This window comes from Pelobates fuscus, chromosome 1 (assembly GCF_036172605.1).
Source record: "Pelobates fuscus isolate aPelFus1 chromosome 1, aPelFus1.pri, whole genome shotgun sequence".
NCBI lineage: Eukaryota > Metazoa > Chordata > Amphibia > Anura > Pelobatidae > Pelobates > Pelobates fuscus.
The window spans coordinates 327,883,985-327,907,509 of record NC_086317.1 but is presented as its reverse complement, the minus strand read 5'-3'; the positions used below and the strand labels follow the sequence as shown (position 1 = coordinate 327,907,509).

General features: G+C 35.8%; 1 protein-coding gene across 1 annotated transcript in view; it reads left to right on the top strand.

Annotated features, from left to right (window-relative positions):
- MYO16 (myosin XVI) overlaps positions 1 to 23,525 on the top strand; it is a 312,032-nt gene that overhangs the window by 214,818 nt on the left and 73,689 nt on the right. The window contains exons 21-23 of the mRNA XM_063459903.1: positions 10,094 to 10,166; positions 13,078 to 13,230; positions 14,107 to 14,307. Coding sequence (XP_063315973.1) covers positions 10,094 to 10,166; positions 13,078 to 13,230; positions 14,107 to 14,307 — 427 coding nt within the window. The remainder of the gene's footprint in view (positions 1 to 10,093; positions 10,167 to 13,077; positions 13,231 to 14,106; positions 14,308 to 23,525) is intronic.

Here is a 23,525-nt window from a genome sequence, read left to right as displayed (position 1 = left end):
TGCCACCCCCTCGACGGACCGGTGGTCGTGGGGGTGGGGCACCGGCTCCAAACATGTGGCCAACACCGGGCGAGACGCAGGAGTGCACACTTCGGGAGACCCACGTGGAGCTGGGAGGTGCAGGGAGCAGACGACCTGAGGACTTTTGTGGTGGGGTCCAACGGATGGCTCATGCTCCTGAGTGCCCACAGCACTGCGGAAGTCCGACCGGTGAGCGGAGACCTGCATGGGGAAGAAGGATGGAGGACTGGCAACCCAGGGACAGTGTGGCAGCAGTGCCATGGGAGACTCCCCCCAGACGGCAAAATGGTCTGGAAAGGCCACCCTGCCGTTCTATAGTTCACATTTTTTTTTTCTATTATTTCCACGCTTGCATTTACTTTTTACGCAGTTAGCATAAATATGCAGGTCATTCAAGTATTCAGGGAACGTAAGATTGCCCAGTTAAGCATGTACACTTCTTCCGTAACTTCATAAATGATTGCACACTCATTTCATGGCATGCCTACATTGTCATTACCTAGCAGCTGCAAAAATGTTAATAGATGAGATTTATTGATGCCTCAAGATGCCAGACTACTATAATGCTTCTGTTATATGCGATTACCGTATCACACGTTTAAGTGGTTATCTGAGCTTATATAGAGAGCATATAGTTGATATTTGCTATACAAAAACTTTCGGATGCATATTAAGGCATACTTTTATTTAATTTATTTTCTAGTTTATTTTGGTTTAATGAGTTTAAAGAGGCATAGCCAGGGCAGAACCAAACATGTGATATGATACAGACCTACGTGCCCGGACCTTATTAGGCGCTGTTAAAAGGCCAATAGCTCAGATTTATCGCTGCCATACACTGCCTGATAACTATATCCCATTCTAACCGCGTGAGCTTATCTCGCATAAGGCTACCCATGCTAAAAGCGCCATCGTGCGCGTAGTTAGACATAGGTATTGTTCGAATCACTAAAAAGCCTATATGGAGCATTAATATACCTGTCGAATGCCCATGTATTATTGAATCTCGCAAAGCCTAGGTGCATCAGATTTACTTTACTGCATGTTTACTCTGACTTATATGCCTCTGCGCAGGCAACCATGTGTTACATTTGCCAATTCGTAAGATGTCTGCCTACGCTTTTCTGCGACTCTAATAAACATATTCAAAACAAAATTAGTAAGGGGGATGAAAAACATTAGTTATAAAGAAAGGCTAACCTGTTCATTAGTAGGAATATACAACAGACAAGAGGCCACCCATTGAGACTGGATAGAGAGGTGTTTCACTTAGAGCAGAGGGAAATGTGCTTTACAATAAGAACAATAAAGATATGGATTTTCTTGCTAAAAGAGATTGTCTATTCAGATTCTATAGATGTATTTTTTTTTTTTTAAAGGCTTTAAAAAGGCTTGGATACTTTTTTTTTTTTGCAATAACAGAATATTCAAGGATATAATTGAACAGGTTGTTGATCCAATGAGAAATCTGATTGCTATTATGGAGTAAAGAAGGATTTGTTTCCATTTTTTGTGGCATATTTGGAAATGGCTTTCTTTTTGCTTCTTTTGAATCAACTGCTTAAAAGAATAGGTTTCAGTGTTGAACTAGATGGACGTACTCTTCTACAAACCTAGACTATGTAAAATGTATAGAAATTATTTTTCACTTTCTCAAAAATGTATACGTTAAATGGCAATAACAGGCATTCTTTAATGGAAACCTCAACAGGTCCTACATATCTTTGCAATTTATCCTTTTAGTATGATACAAACTAATTCTAGATTAAGTGGCTATTCATATTTTATTCTGATTAATGGATGTAAAAATAATATGATGACCAAATAAAAACAAAACATTCACAATAAAAAATCACCACATTCTCTCAGAAGATGTTTTTAATATTGCCTATTAATTACTCAGTAAATTCACTAATTAGGACAGAAGATATTATTAGCTGTATGTCAATATATGTGACATTTCACAAGAGTAATTTCAGGTGATAGGTATAAGCTTGTATCATTAATGGTAATCGGTAAACAGTTTTGGGCATGTTTTTATCAAATCTGTTGCATTTTGATAGAAAGCAGTTTTCATGGTCTGGTGTATTCTTAAGCCCTTAATACACCTTTCAGTATAATAAATGTTGATGACTAAATCAATGGTTTTAAATTATATGATATACCTTATCTTTCAACATTTTAAACAGGGTTTGGAGCATATTGAAAAAATTAGAAAGGAGCAAGAGATACAATATATTGCAAAATAGATGAAGAACATTTTTAAATATTCTGTTTGTGAATATTTTGCAAAAACCTGGTGTTATATTTTGGAATGCAGATTTCTAAAATGCTGTCTGTATTTTGGTTTTATGTCTTCATCCGATAAGTACAATGCTTTGGTTAACATCAAAATTCAATACTATATAAGACATTGCAAACTGCTATTTCATTTTGTAAAGATTTGAAATGTGAAATGTGCTCCTTACATGCCCCTTCCTAACTATTAGATGGAAATCTTCAAAGCTTTCGGTATAATCTGGATATGGGGATGTTGGAGAAATAAATTTGTCTTTTAGGTGACCAGACCAGAGTTGGAGCAAATTTTATTTAAAAAAAAATAATATATATATATATATTTGATCACTATACTGTGATTGCTGTGACAATAATGTACTGAAAGTCAGTTATGGTCTTTTTCAAACCACACATACATCAAGTACAATAGAAGAAGACCGAATAATGAAAAGTAATTGTTTCAAAAAGAAGAATTCATTAATTTCACAATACTATCTTGAATGCAATATCATTTCTTTTGTATAACTTTATTCTCTGGGAGACGAAAATTGCTTTGTCAAGGTCACTCAGCTTCCCATGTCTTATCTACGTAAATACCTCATAGTAATCCTATTACATTTTGTCTTCAAGGCATATTGCTGTTCTTCTAGAAAACTTTTGAATAGTAAGACAAAGACCACGCCAACTAATAAGCATAATAATATAAACATCATAATTTATCAAATAATATCAACATTTTCCTAATACACTACTACGGACTCATTAACCGTCTTTGTAATTTTTAAATACGGCTCTCATTTCACTGAATATATTTTGCAAGTAAGTAGTCTTTTGGTTAATAATTTGAAGAATGTGGGCTTTTGTAAGTAGTTGGCAGAAAATGCACCAGAAAAAAAGATACTTTGCCATTGGGTATTGTTATAAAATATAATGTGATGTGATGCAACTTGTTATTTCAATTTTACTGCTTTTTGGTGATCATTCTTATGTTAAAATAACTTCAATAACAATTGAAAAATGACAAAAATTAACTCAAAAACTTTAACAATCATCTATAAATGTCATCATTGTATCTGTGTCTATAAATAAAAAATAATAATACAAATTTATTTTACAATAATAAAAAAAAAAATACCAGGCAAGCACACAACAACTGTGATTTTATTTACTTTTAGTAGTAAGCATGCTGATAAACATTGTGGCTGGGTCAGTCTACATTTACGATATTTGCGTTCTTCCTGTGAGCCTTTTTTCACTGTATCTTGCAGTGGCAAAATATCCCTACACAGTACAACAATTTCTATACATATCAAAGACTTATGAATATGTACAATTTTATCTGCAACCTTTCTTTAAAATTTAAGATTTATACAATATTTTACAACCAAAACATATTTTCAAATGATCAGATTACCATTTTACTTTCTTTATACTGAAAACTTTAGTATTTTAATGAAAGATAATATAAACAGAAAGAGTTCTAGTATATTGGGAAATAGCATGCTGTCATTTATACCTTGTTATATATTATAAATGATAGAAACAGATCAGTGGAGAACATTACATTTTCATTTGTGACAGCAGCTGGAACAAATGTCAAAGACCTTTTTGATGGGGTTAAACCTATGCATTTCCAACATCCCTTCCTAGTATATTTATGGGATTTTTTAGCTTTTTCTATTTATCTTCTATTGTCATTGCCTCTGTATGTATACTCAAAGGAAGTAAGAAACAAAATTGTGTTTTAGAAAAGAAAATGGTGTGAGATTTATTGTAAGTAGAGTAATGCTTTGATACGATTACAGATTAAAATCATTACACAAAAAAAATCACTGTTAAGGCCATTTTTAACAAGGTCCCTGTTGGTTTGGAGCAGGAAGAAGCATCCATTAGGCAGCATGTTTGAGCCTTTGTAACAGTCCGGCTTAAGAAAAATAGAAATTTTCCCGGTGGATGAAGATTCAATTTTATATAATAAATATATATAATAAATAATTTTGCAATCTTAGTTACCAAATGTACTTTTATTTAGGAACAATGCTAAATTTATTATATATAATATATTAAATACATGTTATATATATATATATATATATATATATATATATATATATATATATATATATATATATATAAAAACATGTCTGGTTACAACTACATGTTTGTTCATCCACCCATTGTAAAGCGCTGCGGAATTTGACGGCGCTCTATAAATAATATAATAATAATAAATATATATATATATATATATATATATATGTGTGTGTGTAAAATAAATTTAGCATTGTTCCTAAACAAAAGTACATTTAGTAACTAAGATTGCAAAATTATTTATTTATTTTCCTCCAAAATATTACCTCAATCTATCATATAAAATAGATACCACTAAAACACAAACTTGCATTCCCACATTTTTTTTTCAGAATATATTCAGATTAATAATTTGTTCATGTGTATTTTGGATTCTGTTGGTATGGTTATTTTTATGTGTGTTTAGTCTGTATGTGTTTGTTTCTTTTACATTTTTTGCAATGTTATCATTCTGACAAAGTGATTTATTCAGTTTTGACACGTACAAAGGATGATTAAAACATGGAGTAAAGGGAAATCATGCTCATAAACATTACAAATGATGTACAGTATATATTAATAATAATATATATATAATATATAATATATATATAGGACTAGTATTAATAATAATAATAGTAATAATAATATATATATATATAGGACTAGTATTGCTCCATCCATTGTGCTTGTTTTGTATATATTAATAATAGGACATAATAAATCAAAACAGTTATACACACTGCAGTAATGCCTAACATTTTGTGTTTTGGAGACTTGTATAATGGTTTAAATCCCAGTGTAGATATAAGTAAGGGTAAGTAGAGTAGATGTCAATAAAGTAATAGAGCACTGAGATAAAGGTCAGACCGGGCAGCAATTGCCACTTGTATAGAAAGGATTGTGGAATGCCGCCTCAACAATATTATATTATTATATTATAGGTCTTGCCTTATTAGTATAAAAATGTAATTATAAAATGAACAAAAAGAGTGGAGTTTGCTGATTTGGTCACAAATTGGACACTTTTTTTGCAGTCACTCCACAGGCCAAATGCAGCCACCCCTCCCCTGGGTCAAATTGTGATATGATAACCGAGAGAATGTCAGTAACATATAACTATAGACACTATGTTTTAAAAGAAAGTAAAAGGTGCAAGTAAGACAAACGAGATGAGAGGTTGGAGAAACTGCATATGGACCAGATGGACTGTTAATCCACAAAATGTGTGACTAACAGGCTAGCTTCAAACACATGTTCATATGAATCTGTACAGGGCTGCTGTCAGAAATTTTGGGGCCCCTGACAAAGCACAAGGTCTGGGCCACCCCCCCACCCCCTGCTTCCCGGGCCCGCCCACGCCCTACCTAGTCCGCTGACAATGATGCAGGACTGAATGTGGTGTGTATAATGGCAGTGAATTAGAATGTGTGTAATGGATGTAATGTCTGTGTGTATTAGATACTGTTTGTGCAGTGAATGCAGAGTGTGTGTTTGTGTAGCGGATGCAGTGTGTATAGTGAACGCAGAGTGTTTTTGAGTAGTGGATGTAGTGTGTGTTTGTGTAGTGGATGTAGTGTTTGTATGTACTAGATGAAATTTGTTTAGTGGATGCAGTGTCTGTAGTGGATGTAGTGTGTGTATTAGACGCAGTGTCTGTGTATAGTGAATGCAGAGTGTTTCAATTTGTGGTGGATGTAGTGTGTGTACTGTGAATACAGGATGTTTGTGTAGTGGATGCTGTGTGTACAGTTCATGCAGAGTGTATGTTAGTGTAGTGAATGCAGAGTGTGTGTCAGTATAGTGAATGCAGAGTGTGTGTTAGTGTGTAATAAATGCAGAGTGTGTGTTTGGGTGTAGTGAATGCAGAGTGTGTCAGTGTAATGAATGTAGTGTGTGTGTAAATTTGTAGTGAATGCAGAGTGTGTGTTAATGTGTAGTGAATGCAGAGAGTGTGTTAGTGTAGTGAATGCAGAGAGTGTGTTAGTGTGTAGCGGATGCCGTGTGTGTTAGTGTAATGAATGCAGAGTGTTAATGTGTAGTGAATGCAGAGAGTGTGTTAGTGTGTAGCGGATGCAGAGTGTGTGTTAGTGTAGTGAATGCAGAGTGTGTATCGGTATAGTGGATGCAGTGAGTGTGTTAGTGTGTAGTGTATGCAGAGTGCATGTTGTATTAGTGTATGCAGAGTGCATGTTGTATTAGTGAATGCAGTGTGTGTTGTATTAGTGTATGCAGTGTGTGTTGTGTCAGTGTATGCAGAGTGTATTGTGTTAGTGTATGCAGTGTGTGCGTTGTTAGTTTATGCAGTGTGTGTGTTGTGTTAGTGTATGCAGTGTGTGTGTTAGTGTATGCAGTGTGTGTGTTAGTGTATGCAGTGTGTGTTGTGTCAGTGTATGCAGAGTGTGTTGTGTCAGTGTATGCAGAGTGTGTGTTGTGTCCGTGTATGCAGAGTGTGTGTTGTGTTAGTGTATGCAGTGTGTGTTGTATTAGTGTATGCAGTGTGTGTTGTGTCAGTGTATGCAGAGTGTGTTGTGTCAGTGTATGCAGAGTGTGTGTTGTGTCAGTGTATGCAGAGTGTGTGTTGTGTCAGTGTATGCAGAGTGTGTGTTGTGTCAGTGTATGCAGAGTGTGTGTTGTGTTGTGTCAGTGTATGCAGTGTGTGTTGTGTTGTGTTAGTGTATGCAGTGTGTTTGTGTTGTATCAGTGTATGTAGTGTGTGTGTGTGTTGTGTCAGTGTATGTAGTGTGTGTGTGTGTGTGTTGTGTCAGTGTATGTAGTGTGTGTGTTGTGTTAGTGTATGCAGTGTGTTTGTGTTGTATCAGTGTATGTAGTGTGTGTGTGTGTTGTGTCAGTGTATGTAGTGTGTGTGTGTTGTGTCAGTGTATGTAGTGTGTGTGTGTGTGTTGTGTCAGTGTATGTAGTGTGTGTGTGTTGTGTCAGTGTATGTAGTGTGTGTGTGTGTGTTGTGTTAGTGTATGTAGTGTGTGTGTTGTGCTAGTGTATGTAGTGTGTGTTGTGTCAGTGTATGTAGTGTGTGTGTGTAAATATGCAATCTGGGGGGAAGGGGGAGGGGGAGGGGGGGGAAGGGGCATTTTCACGTAATTTTTTTTTTTTTTTTTTTAATTAAAATAGTTTCTTCCCCCTCCCTGCTTACCTTTGTAGAGATTCCATCCCTGGTGGTCCGGTGGGGGCCCCCCGGCTCCCTGTTACCGCAGAGGGGGCCCAGGCAGCACACAGCTTCTCTTCTCTCCTCTGTTCCAATAACTCTCGCGAGACCCGCGGAGCGCTGCCATGGCAACCGGGTCTCGTGAGAGTTATTAGCAGAGAGGAGAAGAGGAGAAGCTGTGTGCTGCCTGGGCGCCCTCTGTGGTAACAGAGAGCCGGGGGCCCGCGGCTGCACACATAGATAGCGATATTCGCTATCTATGTGTGCAGAGAGGGAAAGTGGGGCCCAGGACTGCCAGAGCAGTCCGGGCCCCCCATGGCCACCGGGCCCGTGACAACCGTCATGGTTGTCACCCCCTGATGGCGGCCCTGAATCTGTATATTGTGCTAGTGAAATCTCAGAGACAGTTATAGTTTGCAAGGTAAACCTGTATTACTTATTGGGGGGAAATATTTCTGAAAATAACGATACAAAAAGCACATAGTTTAACACTGTTGGTGAATATAAGCAAGCAAAAATACATGTGAAAATTACTCACATGATGGATGTGATAGCAGTATGGCAATATGGAATGAAGGGAGAGGTCACCCAATGTGGTTGAATGAAATAAATCCTTTATTCTATTTTGTACTTAAATAAATAAAAATAGCCGGTGAAAAAGGATAATGAAAGTCCACACTAGTAGTCCAAAGTAATCCAAAATGTGTTTTCGCCTGATAACTTCTTCAGTTGGATGTCCAGTTAAGCGGTTAGGAGTGGTTAGTAAAGTGGTCAGAAACTAGCCAAGACAGTTCAAGAGTTTGTCAATTTAGTTGTTTCAAAATATAACAATGATAAGTAAACCTCTAACTCCCCTAAGGCAACAGATCTCACTAACACTAACCTACCCCCAAACCTAAAATTATCATATTATCCCCTATATGAAATTAGTATTCTTGTGAAATAAGTGTCAGTGTCCCTGCCATATTTTGATAAAGTCTCTACTGAACCAAAACATTGCATTTTCTCTGTATGTTACACAACACTCATCACTCACCCATCTGAATGCCTGACATTCTGTGACCTTGTATTTTTAAATGTATGAGACACTAGCTTGAATTACAATAGCAGTGCCATGATAAATACAACTCACCTATTTTAAAATATATACTGTATGAAGTCTAGCGTCCACATTTAGATATCAACCATAATACCATCCGAACCACTATTCTGATTAACACAAAACACCAAAGTAAAGCAGCCCATTACTGCTAGTGCCATGTATAGTGGAACACCAATTAAACTGGAACCATTATTTCAAAACATTAATTACCAAAAAAAAGCGCGCTAAATTAATCGGTAAATATAAAGGAGAGCAAATCATAGTACAGACAATCTGGATAAACATAAAAGAAAAAATTGGGGAGGTATGAGGGTAAAAAACTCACATGTCCCAGAGCCCTATCACCTCTGGCTCTGGGTTTGCAAAGCTCCTCTGGAGAGGGGGTATCCCCACATTGAAGATCGTTCCAAATGATGTATCCACTGGCAGTTCAATAATACTGACGGTCGTCAGAGGAAGCGTGTGGAGGCGGGCGAAACACATCACACGCACGTCATTAGCGGGGCGGACCACGTAATTGGAACGAAACCAGGAAGTGATTCGCATTCTTTGCTGTTTTACATGCTTTTATGTGGGTGGCTCTGCGAGTTTATACCCACCACATCCCAAGTAAGGGTTTTAGTTTTTGTTATTAAATAAATTGCTTGTGATATTATTCAATTGGAGGTCCTGCCCTTCTTTTCCACACAGTATTATTGAACTGCCAGTAGACACATCATTTAGAATGATCTTCAGTGTGGGGAGACCCCCTCTCCAAAGGAGCTTTGCAAACCCAGAGCCAGGGGTGATAGGGCTCTGGGACATGTGAGTTTTTTTTCCCTCATACCTCCCCAATTTTTTATTTTATGTTTATCTAGATTGTCTGCACTATCATTTGCTCTCCTTTATAGTTACAGATTAATTTAGCGCACTTTTTTTTGGTAATTATTGATTTCTATGCACATTTTTGTGTGTATTATTGGTTTAAGTGCTGCCATATTGTCTGTATCACATCCGCTTACACATTGTTTCTTTTTGTGCATTATTTCAAAACATAAATAGGCAGCTGCTACATACATGACAAAACTAGACTGATCCAAAAATTGGGAATGATACATTTTAATCATACCTAGAAGCTGTGAAAGACAATACTCTCACAGGAAGACAGTGTTTCAGCGAGTTTGTGAAATGTTCCTGCCTGTTAGGAAACAAATACAACATTAAATGAATAATATAATATCAATAATACAACATTGAACCTCAGGTGTCAAACATACTGATAATGGATTTGAAAAAAAATTATGGCATTAACAAGACATTGAACTTTATCTATAAATTTAGAATCAAACCAATTAAACAAGATATTTTATTATCAGTATAACTAACATAGCTATTCAATTGTTAGTAAACATTCTGCTTGCATAGTTCCATTTATCCATTTGCAATCAATATTTAATCCCTTTTCCTCTTCTATTTAGCTGCTCATCCCTTTCAATAGGCATTTTGGATATTTTTGGCTTTGAAGACTTTCAGAAAAATTCCTTTGAACAGGTTTGTTTGTTTGTTTATTTTTTGTTTGTTTTTTAAACATGTAACAGTTCAATTCAGCTAACAGAATTATGGCTGTGTTTTATATAGATAAACCATGAAAAATCTGAATTTAAAAATATTTAAAAAGGAGCAAAACACATATTTAAAGTTCCTAAAAATGCAACAATTGGAGAAACAAGTATCTGTAGCAGGCATACCACTGCTAGACCAGGAAGCTTTACCACCCGTTAAGGAAAATATTCTCCCCCCTTTGCTCCTCCCTCTTGCAATCACACATGGACTGTACCTTCTCTAGCCTACAGGCCTTCTCACCAGCTACAGAACAGGAGGACTTAGCTTGGCTTCTCCTCTCCTCTCATCCCACCACCTGTCCGCTTGATCTAGTACCTTTCCACCCCTTGTCTTGTACCATCCTTAACACACATCCTAAACTGCTGGTGTTGTCCCTGCTCCCCTTCCTAAAAAAATCCATCCCTAGACCTGTCTTTCCCTACAAACTATTGTCCAATATCCCTGCTTCTTTCCTCAAAGCTTCCAAAAAGACTTGTCTGTACTTGTTTGACTCACATCCTAAATTCCAACTCCCTCATCAATCCTCTTCAATCTGGATTTGCCCCCTCCACTCTACTGAGACTGCTCTTATTAAAGTTACAAATGACCTAAACACAGCTAAATCCAAAGGCCACTACTTCATACTAATTCTTCTTGACTTCTCTACTGCCTTTGACACTGTTGATCATGTCCTCCTTCTCCAAACTTTTCAATCCATCGGTCTCTGTGACACTGTCCTTTCATGGTTCTCCTCCTATCTCTCCCAACATTTGTTCAGTGTCTCCTTTTGCAATGACACCTCCTTCTCTCGCCCTGTCTCAGTTGGAGTCCCCAAGGATCTGTTCTTGGTCCTCTTCTGCTATCTCTTTATACTGCCTCTCTGGGCAAACTCATTAACTCCTTTGGATTCCACTACCATCTATATGCTGACGACACCCAGATATTTCTCTCCTCGACAGATCTCTCCACCGCGGACCTGCAACGTGTCACTGCTTTCCTTTCTTCAATCTCTGATTGGATGTCATCCTGCTTTCTGAAACTCAATCTCTCTATAACTGAGCTTCTTATTTTCCCAACTCATAATGCTGATCCTCCTCCTTCGCTTTCCCTGCAAGTTGATGGTACTTTTATCAGTCCATCCTTGCAAGCTCGTTGTCTTGATGTTATCTTTGATACTGGCCTCACCTTTGTGCCACATATCCAGTATGTTGCTAAAGCCTATTGATTCCACCTTAAAAACATCGCCCACATCTGGCCCTTTCCTACGCAAGATGCTGCCAAGGAGCTTGTTCATGCTTTGGTAATCTCTCGCATGGATTACTGTAATTCTCTCCTAGTTGGTCTCCCCAAAAGCCGAACTGCTCCGCTACAATTGGTAATGAATGATGCTGCCAGGCTGATCTTTCTCACCCGTCGCTCCTCCCATACCTCGCCCCTCTGTCGATCCTTACACTGGCTTCCTGTATCCTATAGGTGTAAATTCAAAATACTAACCCTTACCTATAAAGCTCTAACCAACTCTAGCCCCTGTTACATTTCTTCCCTGATTCATAGATATGCCCCTTTTCGATCTCTCTGCTCTGCCGGTGACCTGCTCGCACCCTCACTGCTAACTCGCACTTGCAGGACTTCTCGCGGGCAGCTTTGGAACAGCCTGACTACCCCCATCAGTCTTCAATTGTTAAAGAAGTCCCTCAAAACACATATGTTCAGAAATGCTTATGGACTCCCAGAGTAACTTGTCTATACTTATCCAAATCTGTCTCTTTCTCTCTTAAAGAGCTATACTCCACTCTTACCTCCAGCTCTGCTACTTTTCCACCTTGTTTGGTGGCTGTCACCCTTGCTGCCCTGTTGTGTATTTGTATCCCACCTTATCTCGACTGTAAGCTCATTTGAGAAGGGTCCTCATCTACCTGGTGTTCCTGTGTCACTGTGTAATTGTCTCATTTATTGTAAATTCTCCCCCTTTCATAATATTGTAAAGCGCTGCGGCATTAGTTGGCACTATATAAATAATAATAATAATAAGAAGAAGAAGAAGAAGAAGAAGAAGAAGAAGAAGATCTACAGTTTATTTAAATTATGCAAGCCATACATATTCACAAAATAGATAAATACATCAATAAAATACAATATTAGCCATGTACATAAACCTTTGACACAGTAGCTGAAATAAAATATAAATTATACAATGTATTTATAATTGGTCCCATGGTTAATAATTACAGGGATGCATAAAAAACAGTCTATACGTATTTGCAGTGATTTATATGTACAACAAATTCAAACTGGTTTGCCATTTTTAATTACTCTAAAGAATTAACTATATTTGCAAGATGTAACCATATATAGTTATCTAGTTGATCATATAGTGGCTTGTGTTTACTTTCCATTATAGTTATTTTATTTCCACTTTGATCTCATCATGTGGCTATCTTATTAGATAGAAGACGCCTTAAGAGTGACTGAAGGGTAAATGAAAAACAAATTGCGAAATGCAGGCAAAAACTGCTGATTTGGAAATATTCTCCAACTCAGCAACAACACAGTTATCCTGTTTTAGCCTACATTTTATAAATATATATTCAATTCACTATATTTTCATGTTTATAAATCTTTTCATACTTGTAGTTCTCATTTTAGGTGTTTTATGTTTGGTGTTATCATTTATGCATGGTTATAAAAAGATGAGAAGATGATTTTTTTCCTCTATGTGTTAAGAACTATATTTATAGTTAGAACTATATTTATTACTGTTAATATTATTGCTTTCATTTTTTTTAAACACTAACATTTTCTACATTGCGTATATTATTCATGCATATGTTTTTAAATATATATATATATATTCTAACAGCTGTGTGTTAATTTGACCAACGAAAAGATCCACCAGTATATCAATGAAGTGTTATTTCTGCAAGAGCAATCAGAATGTGCAGAAGAAGGAGTTTCCATGGAAACCATATATTGTCCTGGCAACCATACAACAGTGCTAGATTTTTTCTTCCAGGTACCTCTTGTATTTTTAGTATGGATTTGTGAATGTGTGTTTTGTGTAAACCAGCATATATATTTTCATTGAAGCAGTAAAATTCACATTTTGTTAACAAAGAATAAAACAACACTTAAAAAAAAAAAAAGTGTCATATAATGTATAAAGCGTTAATATAATTTTAGTGGAGTTATTTAAAATATTTATATCTGTTAATATTAGGGTATTTATTTGCATTTCTATGTGTTTTATAGATTTAGATAGGGATCTCTATACCAATTATGATGATAAAAAAATATCTTTAAAATTTATAATTTACATAATAATACTCCGTGCTGCTGCCCAGATTGAAATGGCTTACTTACGTATGAATGTAGATCACAATAGAAAGTATTCTCAGGGACAGAATTAATATTTTCTATTTCAAGTAGCAATATAATAATTGTGTTATTTCATAATTCTTAAATTTAAAAGCAAATCAAGTAAGTATAGTAAGTATAGTCCTCTTGTTCTAAAAGATTGCAGTAAACCTGAGGCAAAAATACTAAATTAAAGGTACTGATAGCTCCTTGTGTCACACTTGTGTGTTTGTAGTAGATGGGAAATTGAATTTGGTATCTAAAAATATATAACATTTTGGCAGCACAGCTGGCCTGCCTATTGTTTTGGTGTGCACGTGCACCAGGCTGACATGGGGATACTGTCCATGAAGCTGATTATGTCATAGACCACCCGATGACCATCCCCACCCACTCGATATCAGACTAGCTAAATTTGTCACATCGACACTTTGCCATTTAAGTGGTTTCAGTATTATTAATAAACATTATTATGTTACCCTATTATGCTTTGTTCATATACATATTTTAATCCTATATATTGTCTGGTTTTCAGAAACCATTAGGATTTATGTCTATCCTCAGTGAGGAAAGCCAATCTATCCATTCAATGGAACATAGCCTGTCCAAGCGTCTTCAGTCACTTCTGGAAACATCAAATACAAATACTGTGTATATTGCTGCAAAAGATGGGAATGGCAATGTCACATCTAAGGAACAAGGTCCTGTCTTCACAGTTATGCACTATGCAGGGAGGGTAAGTTAATGTTGTGGAATAGGTAATCGGTTATACTCATTCCTCTGCTTTATGGTATAATACTAATGAGAAGAAGGATGGATTTTATTACAAATTATAAAATCCTGTTGACATATGTGGGAAATTGATATGCAATTGCCATAGATATGCGGATGTACTATACTGTATAATAGATTGCAGCCCTAAAAATTATTTTTTGGGTCGCATGTTTGCCATTACAAGTCAAGAGTTGTTTCATAAGAGGTCATGCTCTTGACAATTTCCACAATTTTTTAGCATTGCAGCTTGTAAATAAAATAGTTTTTATTGGGATGCTTAACTTGTGTGTTACACAACATACTAAAAACTTTAATGCTGAAATTATTTTTATTCTGATGCAAGTAAAAACAAGAAACCATTTCCACCAGCCCCGGTTGCCCTCAAAGCAATACCTGCCAGTACTACCATTGGCTGAAACTACACCTGTTTTGGTGGACTGCCATCTCATTTATTATTGCTATGTGGGATGTTTAACATTAAGGGCATTTTTTTAGCTCAACATATTTAGAATTCTATCGTGGACATTTGTTGATATCTCCTTGGTATTCCTTGGTTGAGGAATTTGTTGGTTTGTTTTGGATATTCTCTCTAGTTGGTTGCACCCACGTACATTTAGGGTTTTCATAGCAACAGGAAGTTATACAATACAAATTACTGTTTTATTTAAGGTTTAATTAACTTTTGTATCAAAATAAAACTATTTAGCACCTTCAACGTGTTAAGTATTCCGTATAAATAAAATCAGTTTTAATAGAAAACTGTCAACAAAAAGTATTATTTTTATTTATTGTCATCTTTGCTTTCATCTATCTGTGTGTTTTCAAAGACAAACACAACTTAATCAAATCAAATTTAATATATACATTGTGCTAGCAGACCAAATGTCTATTTCTCTAGAATCAGAGGTTTAAACAAGTCCTTTCCTGCTCAAGTTAGTCAGTTCAGTCTGTGTTGATCAGCATAGAAATAAAAATGCTGTGCTCTGCATGTCTGTTATCAGGGAAAAACTCCTCTGGGCACCCCTCCTGATTTAATTCATCCTCAGAGAATGCAATGCCTGCAAGGGGAAGTAGGGAGGAGGGGCAGGCTCTTGTGAAAGACGCATTAGTAGCGTTAGAGAAACAGCTGGAATTATTTATTGCAGCAGATTTGGGCAAACAATCTGAAATTTGAGAATGAAGAAAGAAGACTTAAATTTTATTTACATACCACAAATCCAACATAAAGTACTTGGTACTTTTAACCTGTTATGGGGAGCATTTCTGTGCATCCCAAACAGGTGTATGCAGTTGAGTTGTATCTTCAACAAATGTAACACCAGCTGAAAAAAAGGATTGTTGCTCTCAGCAGTAGACAGGGTTAATGGGAAAAAAAATATGAGCTGTAGATAGTATATAGGCGAGAAACAATTGAAGGGACACTATACCCAGTGTCCCTGTCCTCCTTAGTCCCTCTTAATCCTGCAATGTAAAACATGGCAGTTTTTGAGAAATTGCAAAGCTTAGATGGCAGTATTAATACTGCCTAAGATGGCCTCTAGTGGCTGTCTACAAGATATCCACTAGAAGTGCTTCCTGGAGTTCTATGAAGTTTGAGGACATCCAGAGTCAGAGAAAATCCCATAGAAAATCATTGAGGCAATACTTTCATATGGGGTCAACCTAATGTATGTGCGGCGCTCGCTATTAGAGCACATATTTACTTATCAACTTACAATTTTTACAGTGAATTTATTCTGTTCCCTTCCTGAGCACTTGGAGTTTAAGTGATCTAGATCTTTAATATTGCTTACCTCCATGAAGGTTACTTTGCTTTGTTCAGCTTCTTGCACATGCATTTTGCAATGATATCAATACGCTCATTTAGTTCTGTGAAACACTAGTTTCAATGTGAATGCTCAATAATACTTTACATATACACATACTTTAAAAACCACAGACATTTTTAACTAAATATACATGTTTATTCCACAAAGCTTTATTTTTGTGTGACTGCTTACCTGTAATTGTAGGCTGCAACTAAAACTATGTAAATGTCCAATGGGGGTGAATAGTTATTCACACTATATATTTTGTGCCAAGATGTCTGAGAGGGTTTTGTAAATGAGAATAAGATGGTGTGCAATCATAACTCCGATGATTATATATTGGGGCTGTTGCCATTCTGGTATTTCTTCTCGTGTCAATTATTTTACATAACTGTGTATTATTTTGTTGCACATGTTAACTCTGAAGACAATACATGGGAGAAACTACTCTCAACCAATGACTGGCCCTCTGTGCACAGAAACATGCACATACTTCACATTAGCCACTAGAGAACAAGAGTTACGGGCTGTAAAATGCAGGAGGTGTAATTATATCTTTGGCAGAAAAGGGGTCAGACTTCGTATGTACAGTGTTTCATATTGGAATGTCTGCACAAGCAGACTCAGGGCACCATTACCACACTTACTTAAGGGGCCATTATGCTTGGAGTAACCCTTTAATGCCAAAGTAACTATGACCTCCTTAATAGTGCCCTTAATGTGGCCATGGTTATCATAGGAATTATAGACACATTTTATGAATAACAGATACAAACATTTACTGACATTAACTTAAGATATTGCAATCTTCAGGTCCTTATTGTTTGCATCCAAATTCCATTACCATATAACAATATACCAAGCCTCCACATGACATAACAGAACTTTAAAGGAACACTATAGCCCCTTAATTTGAAAAAAAATATATATTTATTGTGAAGACGTGGTATTGATGGTTATAGCTGTTAACCTCACCATGTGCCTATGGGGAGGTCAGAAAGATGTGGACAGTAGAACAGGAAGACAGAAAGATATGTAGAGAAATAAAGGGTACAAATTGACGAGCTATGCATTGTTGGAAATTAGGCGATTAAAGGGTTCTAGATGTAAACTGTGAGACCAAAGGTCAACTGGATTATTATTTGTTGTTTCTAGTTCTCATAATTCTCATTTACATATTAAGTGCCTACTTAGGGATTCATTTTTTTGCGTCTAATTCTCCTGGTCTGTATGAGGAGAGCTGGATAAAGTAAGTGAAGAGATCTTAGTTTTCCTTTGGTTACAGTTCAGCATTCTGTAAATAACAAATTTGCAAACAGAGATTTAACATGATTTAAACAGATAACCAAACAGACACATGATAAAAAAAATACTATTATGAATAGACAAATGGATTTCACTGAGCAACCATTCAGTTTAAACAGTCAAATTTGGAAAACAGGAGATAATGTGGCTCTGGTCAGTGCTTAGAGACTTAGACCTTTATGTAATTCCTTGGCATGGGTATTTCTTTTATTTTTTATCAAAGACAGATATTTCTTAAACCACAGAACTCTTCACTTCAATGTGTGTAACTTTCTCAACATTTAACTCTATGGTTATTTTTAGTTAATGTCTGAAACCAGATCATTTATCATTTCTAGTAAATGTTTTCCTGGAGTTAAGGCATGGATTGTTAACCACTTGATTGAGAATCTGTAGTAATGCAAACCTACATAGCACAGACCTTTTCTTAAGTGGTCTTGTGATTGGTTAATTATTTACGTAAAGCCTTAGTCAAATTCCTCAAACTTATTGGCGTTTTATTTATGTAGCCTGTATGTCAAATAATGACCTGGAAAATGCTAATTTCAAATTGTCGGGGGTTCCAATAAACTGGGAGTCAGTAAATGTTTAAAGTAGAATGTAATAATAAATAAATATGATAAACTGGACTATGATTGCTTTGTGATTTTTTTTTATTTATATGTCAGGTCTATACCTTTAATGTCATCATTTAATATTTTTTTTAAGAAATCATGAACTCCTATAGTTGCAAATAAGGCAAGCAAAGAATAACTGTTTTCTGAACGTGTTAAAAAGTAACAACTGCAATAAAAATACTTATTGGATGATGTCATGTTATATATGTATATATAACATGGCAGCATCCAATAAGGATATATATATATATATATATATATATATATATATATATAGGAAACATGGGGGGATGGTTGCACTCACCTAAACATGCTTAAATGGGGTGCTGCTGGGGGCCATATTATACAATAAATACACAAGATCCAGCGCACTCTCCTATCTACTAAACAGCAACTTCAATGTTGACAGATTTTATTAGTTTGTAAAAGTTTTTTTTTAAAAACACCTAATCTAGGCAAAAAAATGGGGATTTAGTTACATTATATGATCATACATTGCATAAGCCTGCCACAACGTCAATGTACCCCATCTTTGGCAGGTCCTACTCTCACAGTCTAATGTCTGCTCTTATGAGATTAACCACTTACTTGGGAAAAAATTCCATCTGAGGCTCTCTGCAGTACAAGGCTAAATAGGGACCTGAGATGAGGCACCTGTAACAGGGAGGGGTGCAGAACCAAGGAGTTGGCTAGACTCCCAAATATATATAGGAAACATGGGGGGATGGTTGCACTCACCTAAACATGCTTAAATGGGGTGCTGCTGGGGGCCATATTATACAATAAATACACAAGATCCAGCGCACTCTCCTATCTACTAAACAGCAACTTCAATGTTGACAGATTTTATTAGTTTGTAAAAGTTTTTTTTAAAAACACCTAATCTAGGCAAAAAAATGGGGATTTAGTTACATTATATGATCATACATTGCATAAGCCTGCCACAACGTCAATGTACCCCATCTTTGGCAGGTCCTACTCTCACAGTCTAATGTCTGCTCTTATGAGATTAACCACTTACTTGGGAAAAAATTCCATCTGAGGCTCTCTGCAGTACAAGGCTAAATAGGGACCTGAGATGAGGCACCTGTAACAGGGAGGGGTGCAGAACCAAGGAGTTGGCTAGACTCCCAAATATATATAGGAAACATGGGGGGATGGTTGCACTCACCTAAACATGCTTAAATGGGGTGCTGCTGGGGGCCATATTATACAATAAATACACAAGATCCAGCGCACTCTCCTATCTACTAAACAGCAACTTCAATGTTGACAGATTTTATTAGTTTGTAAAAGTTTTTTTTAAAAACACCTAATCTAGGCAAAAAAATGGGGATTTAGTTACATTATATGATCATACATTGCATAAGCCTGCCACAACGTCAATGTACCCCATCTTTGGCAGGTCCTACTCTCACAGTCTAATGTCTGCTCTTATGAGATTAACCACTTACTTGGGAAAAAATTCCATCTGAGGCTCTCTGCAGTACAAGGCTAAATAGGGACCTGAGATGAGGCACCTGTAACAGGGAGGGGTGCAGAACCAAGGAGTTGGCTAGACTCCCAAATATATATAGGAAACATGGGGGGATGGTTGCACTCACCTAAACATGCTTAAATGGGGTGCTGCTGGGGGCCATATTATACAATAAATACACAAGATCCAGCGCACTCTCCTATCTACTAAACAGCAACTTCAATGTTGACAGATTTTATTAGTTTGTAAAAGTTTTTTTTAAAAGTTTGTTTTTTTAAAAACACCTAATCTATATATATATATACACACACACAGTACCTAGTTCCACCAAGAATATTCATTCAATATAGATATTTGACATCTGTATTTATATATAACTATTTGGCTGTGCAGCTATAGATGCCATAAATAAAATGACATTATAGATTAAGTAACTTCCAGCTAATTATATCAGACTAATGCTTAGCTACAACGAACTTTGCATCTACCTAGTACTTATGTAAGCTGCTACTTATTTCCCACTTGTGACAATCACAAGGTAAATTCCAATCCTGTAACCTTACCTTGCTCCCTGTAATTGCGTTTGCCTTCAGGTAAATCAAAATTGCTTAAGTTATTTTAAACATTTCTTTGAATACATTTAAGATGTTTAGCAACATGCATCTCACTCCCTTGTCACATTCTTTTATAATTAAATCAACGGCATGATTCTTTAACTAGTGAACCAAATGTGGTATCATCATATTACAATGCAGTGTGGTTAATTTTATATATATATATATATATATATATATATATATATATATATATATATATATATATATATATATTTCAGTAAAATGTGAAACTAAGTTGTATTTATAAAATAGTAAACTCAAATTGTAATATTGTGTCCTGTACTGGAGACCTTACCTCTGTAAAATACTCAGATAAGATATCGGCCAATTATATCATTTTGGTTGCATGAAATAGTAATCATTTAGGAATCGATTTCTGAGCTATTTTGTCTCACTTTGGGGCTAACTCTACTCATGTTTGCTCCGATTTGGGGATAACTCTTCAATATGTTGGGTTTTTAATTGCCCTAATTTGCACATGAATTTCAGACAACAGTGAATAACTTTAGACTTCGGTGTTTCTAACTTTCCCACAAACCTTATTATCTCATTCCAAGTGCTAGCCTTGTGCATTTGAGTAAAATTAATTAATTAACAATTATAGTATTATAAAACTTGTTGAAAATATTTTTTAAAGTATGTATCGTGTTTTACGTTTATTTTTTCTCAGCTTATAGGAATTGTTATAGCAATCCAATATGTTTTCCAGGCTATGTTAGGGTTAGGAAGATATTCTAGCTTATATCTCCAGGTAAATAATAATATTAAATACTATATAGGATAGTATTTCAGAAAGGTGAATTCATTCTTATAATAAAACCATAAACTATGTGTGTGGTTTACAAAATGTACTCATTCTGATATTTTTTCAATGTTTTAATTAATACATTACTTTTTTTTTGGGAAGCAAACTGGTTTAAGCTTAAAGGTTTTACAGATAATTACAAATAGGCTGTAAATTTTGAAAGAGAACGCGTGCTGACCCAAAAACTCAGTATTTTATGTTGTACTCTAGACAGATCATAGGAACGGTAAATGTCAGCAGCTAAGGGGTAAAATGGCACTTCCCTTCTAGTGTGGCTCGTGTCAAATACTTGTTAAATACCATAAAGAAATTGCTTTGTATCATTTTTGTTTTCTTTCAGTATTAAACAACCTCTAATGATGATCTTAATATCTACTGTCATATTGTTTTTATTTCTTCTATGTTATGAAATAGGAACATCATTATTTTTGCAGTTGTTTTTAGTTGCTATCAGAGGATCCTCCATTTTACACAATTTAGCTAATCAGATCACTTTCTTTGACATAACTGCATACATGTGACACATATTTTCTATTTCTTTACAAGTTTATTTAGCATTAAAGCCTTTTTGTATAAATGTTATTACATAAAAACTGAGAGTCCAACACAAAAGCAAATTAATATATTTGGCTCTATGGCAAATCCAATCAAGATTTGAATTGAAATTGCCTTAACTCTTTATGTGTCAGTGGGATAAGCTATGTTTCCTCAGGCTCTCTAAACACCACTTTATCTAGCATGCTTCAATTGTATATTGAACTACACATAGCATCTTGGTAGAGCTTTGTTGAAGATGTAATTATTTAAACAGTTGTTTCACAACTTACCTGGGGTCCACTGGGTCCTCTTCCATGAGAGCTAGAAGCTCTCTACAATGTGTCATGAACATCACTACTACAAGTGGGCATGTGACTTAGTTCAGTAGGTCAAAGGGTTAAAAATCACTGTGCACTAGACTCAACATAATGATTTTTAAAATCCCTATCAAAACCACCTTCACTTGTGTCTAGCAACAAAAGCTGCCATCATAAAGGCAATTTATAAATAAGTCCTTTGGTTACCCCAAATCAGATTTGAAAACCCACAAAACACAATTTAGCAATATATATATATATATATATATATATATATATATAGAGAGAGAGAGAGAGAGAGAGAGAGAGAGAGAGAAACATTTATTATGAACCAAAATAGTCACAGTGAATACATAAAAAATGATAAACAAACTAATTATGGCCACGAACGATGAAAATAAAAAGGATAACATTGACAGAAAATCATAGATACTTACTTTTCTAGTACATTAATTCTATCTTTTGTTCACAGGGTGCACCGACAAGGAAAATGGCTAGTCATTCAAAATTAGGTTTTACCCCCAAGCAAGTACACTAGTTATGTGTATATCATCAGACTTATACCTACTGTATTCAACTCTATTTCCAAACTAAGTCCTAAAGAGGGGTAGGATGGAGGAGTAAGAGTGACAGTAGAAATTCTAGGTTGTTGACACCTTCTATTTCACATTTGACTAAAGACCCCTATCTCTTGTTGTACACGTGGCACATGTGTCGTTGTCATAATTCCTCCATTCTAGAGAAACCTCTAGTGAAGACTTGTCTATGACTTATAGTTGCTAACTTGCCCAATTCCTCCAAACAGTTAGATACACTGATCATTTTTGGACTTCTTTTGTAGGGAATACCCTCAACATTCTGAATATATAGTTATGTGAAATAGAAAGTACACCCCTTTTGAATTCTGTGGTTTTAAATATCAGGACATAATAACAATCATCATTCTAGAGTCAAATGTGAGGCCATCTGTCCGACAGGTAAAGCTTGTCCGATATTGGGTCATGCAACAACAATGATTCTAAGCACACTAGCAAATTTACAATAAAATTGTTGAAAAAGAAATATATCAAGGTGTTGCAATGGCCCAGTCACAGTCCAGACCTGAAATGCTGTGGCCGGACCATAGAGCTGTGCATGAACAAATCATCTGAAGCAATAATGTAAAGAAGAGTGGGTCAAAATTCCTCCACAACGATGTGAGAAATGGATAAAGTCATCCAGAATGTGATTACTTCAAATTATTGTTGCTAAAGGTGGTTCTACAAGCTATTAAATCATAGGATGTACTCAGTTTGCCATGTGTTGTTCATCTGTGGTTCTATTTACCTCATTATAAGGTCTACTCAGGAACAGATGATTGTTATTATGTCATGATATGTAAAACTATAGAATTCAAAGAGTGTACTTTCTTTTTCCCACGAATGTATATATAATAGAAGTACCAATCAAATAATGCTCTTAGCCAATTATCTTGCCTTGCACTGTAGGATGTGGTTCAGAAGAGCTTACTGAAGCTCTGTATAGGAGCTTCTCTCTCTCAGTGGAGGAGTTTACCTTCCCCTGGTGGACTCTGGTATGTTTTCAAACCAATAACATTGGGAACACTCTGTAGTTGTTATTATTATAGTTGTTATGTTATAGTTGTTCCTATAAGTGTCTCATTAAACATACTCAATTGATAAAACATTTATTGAAAG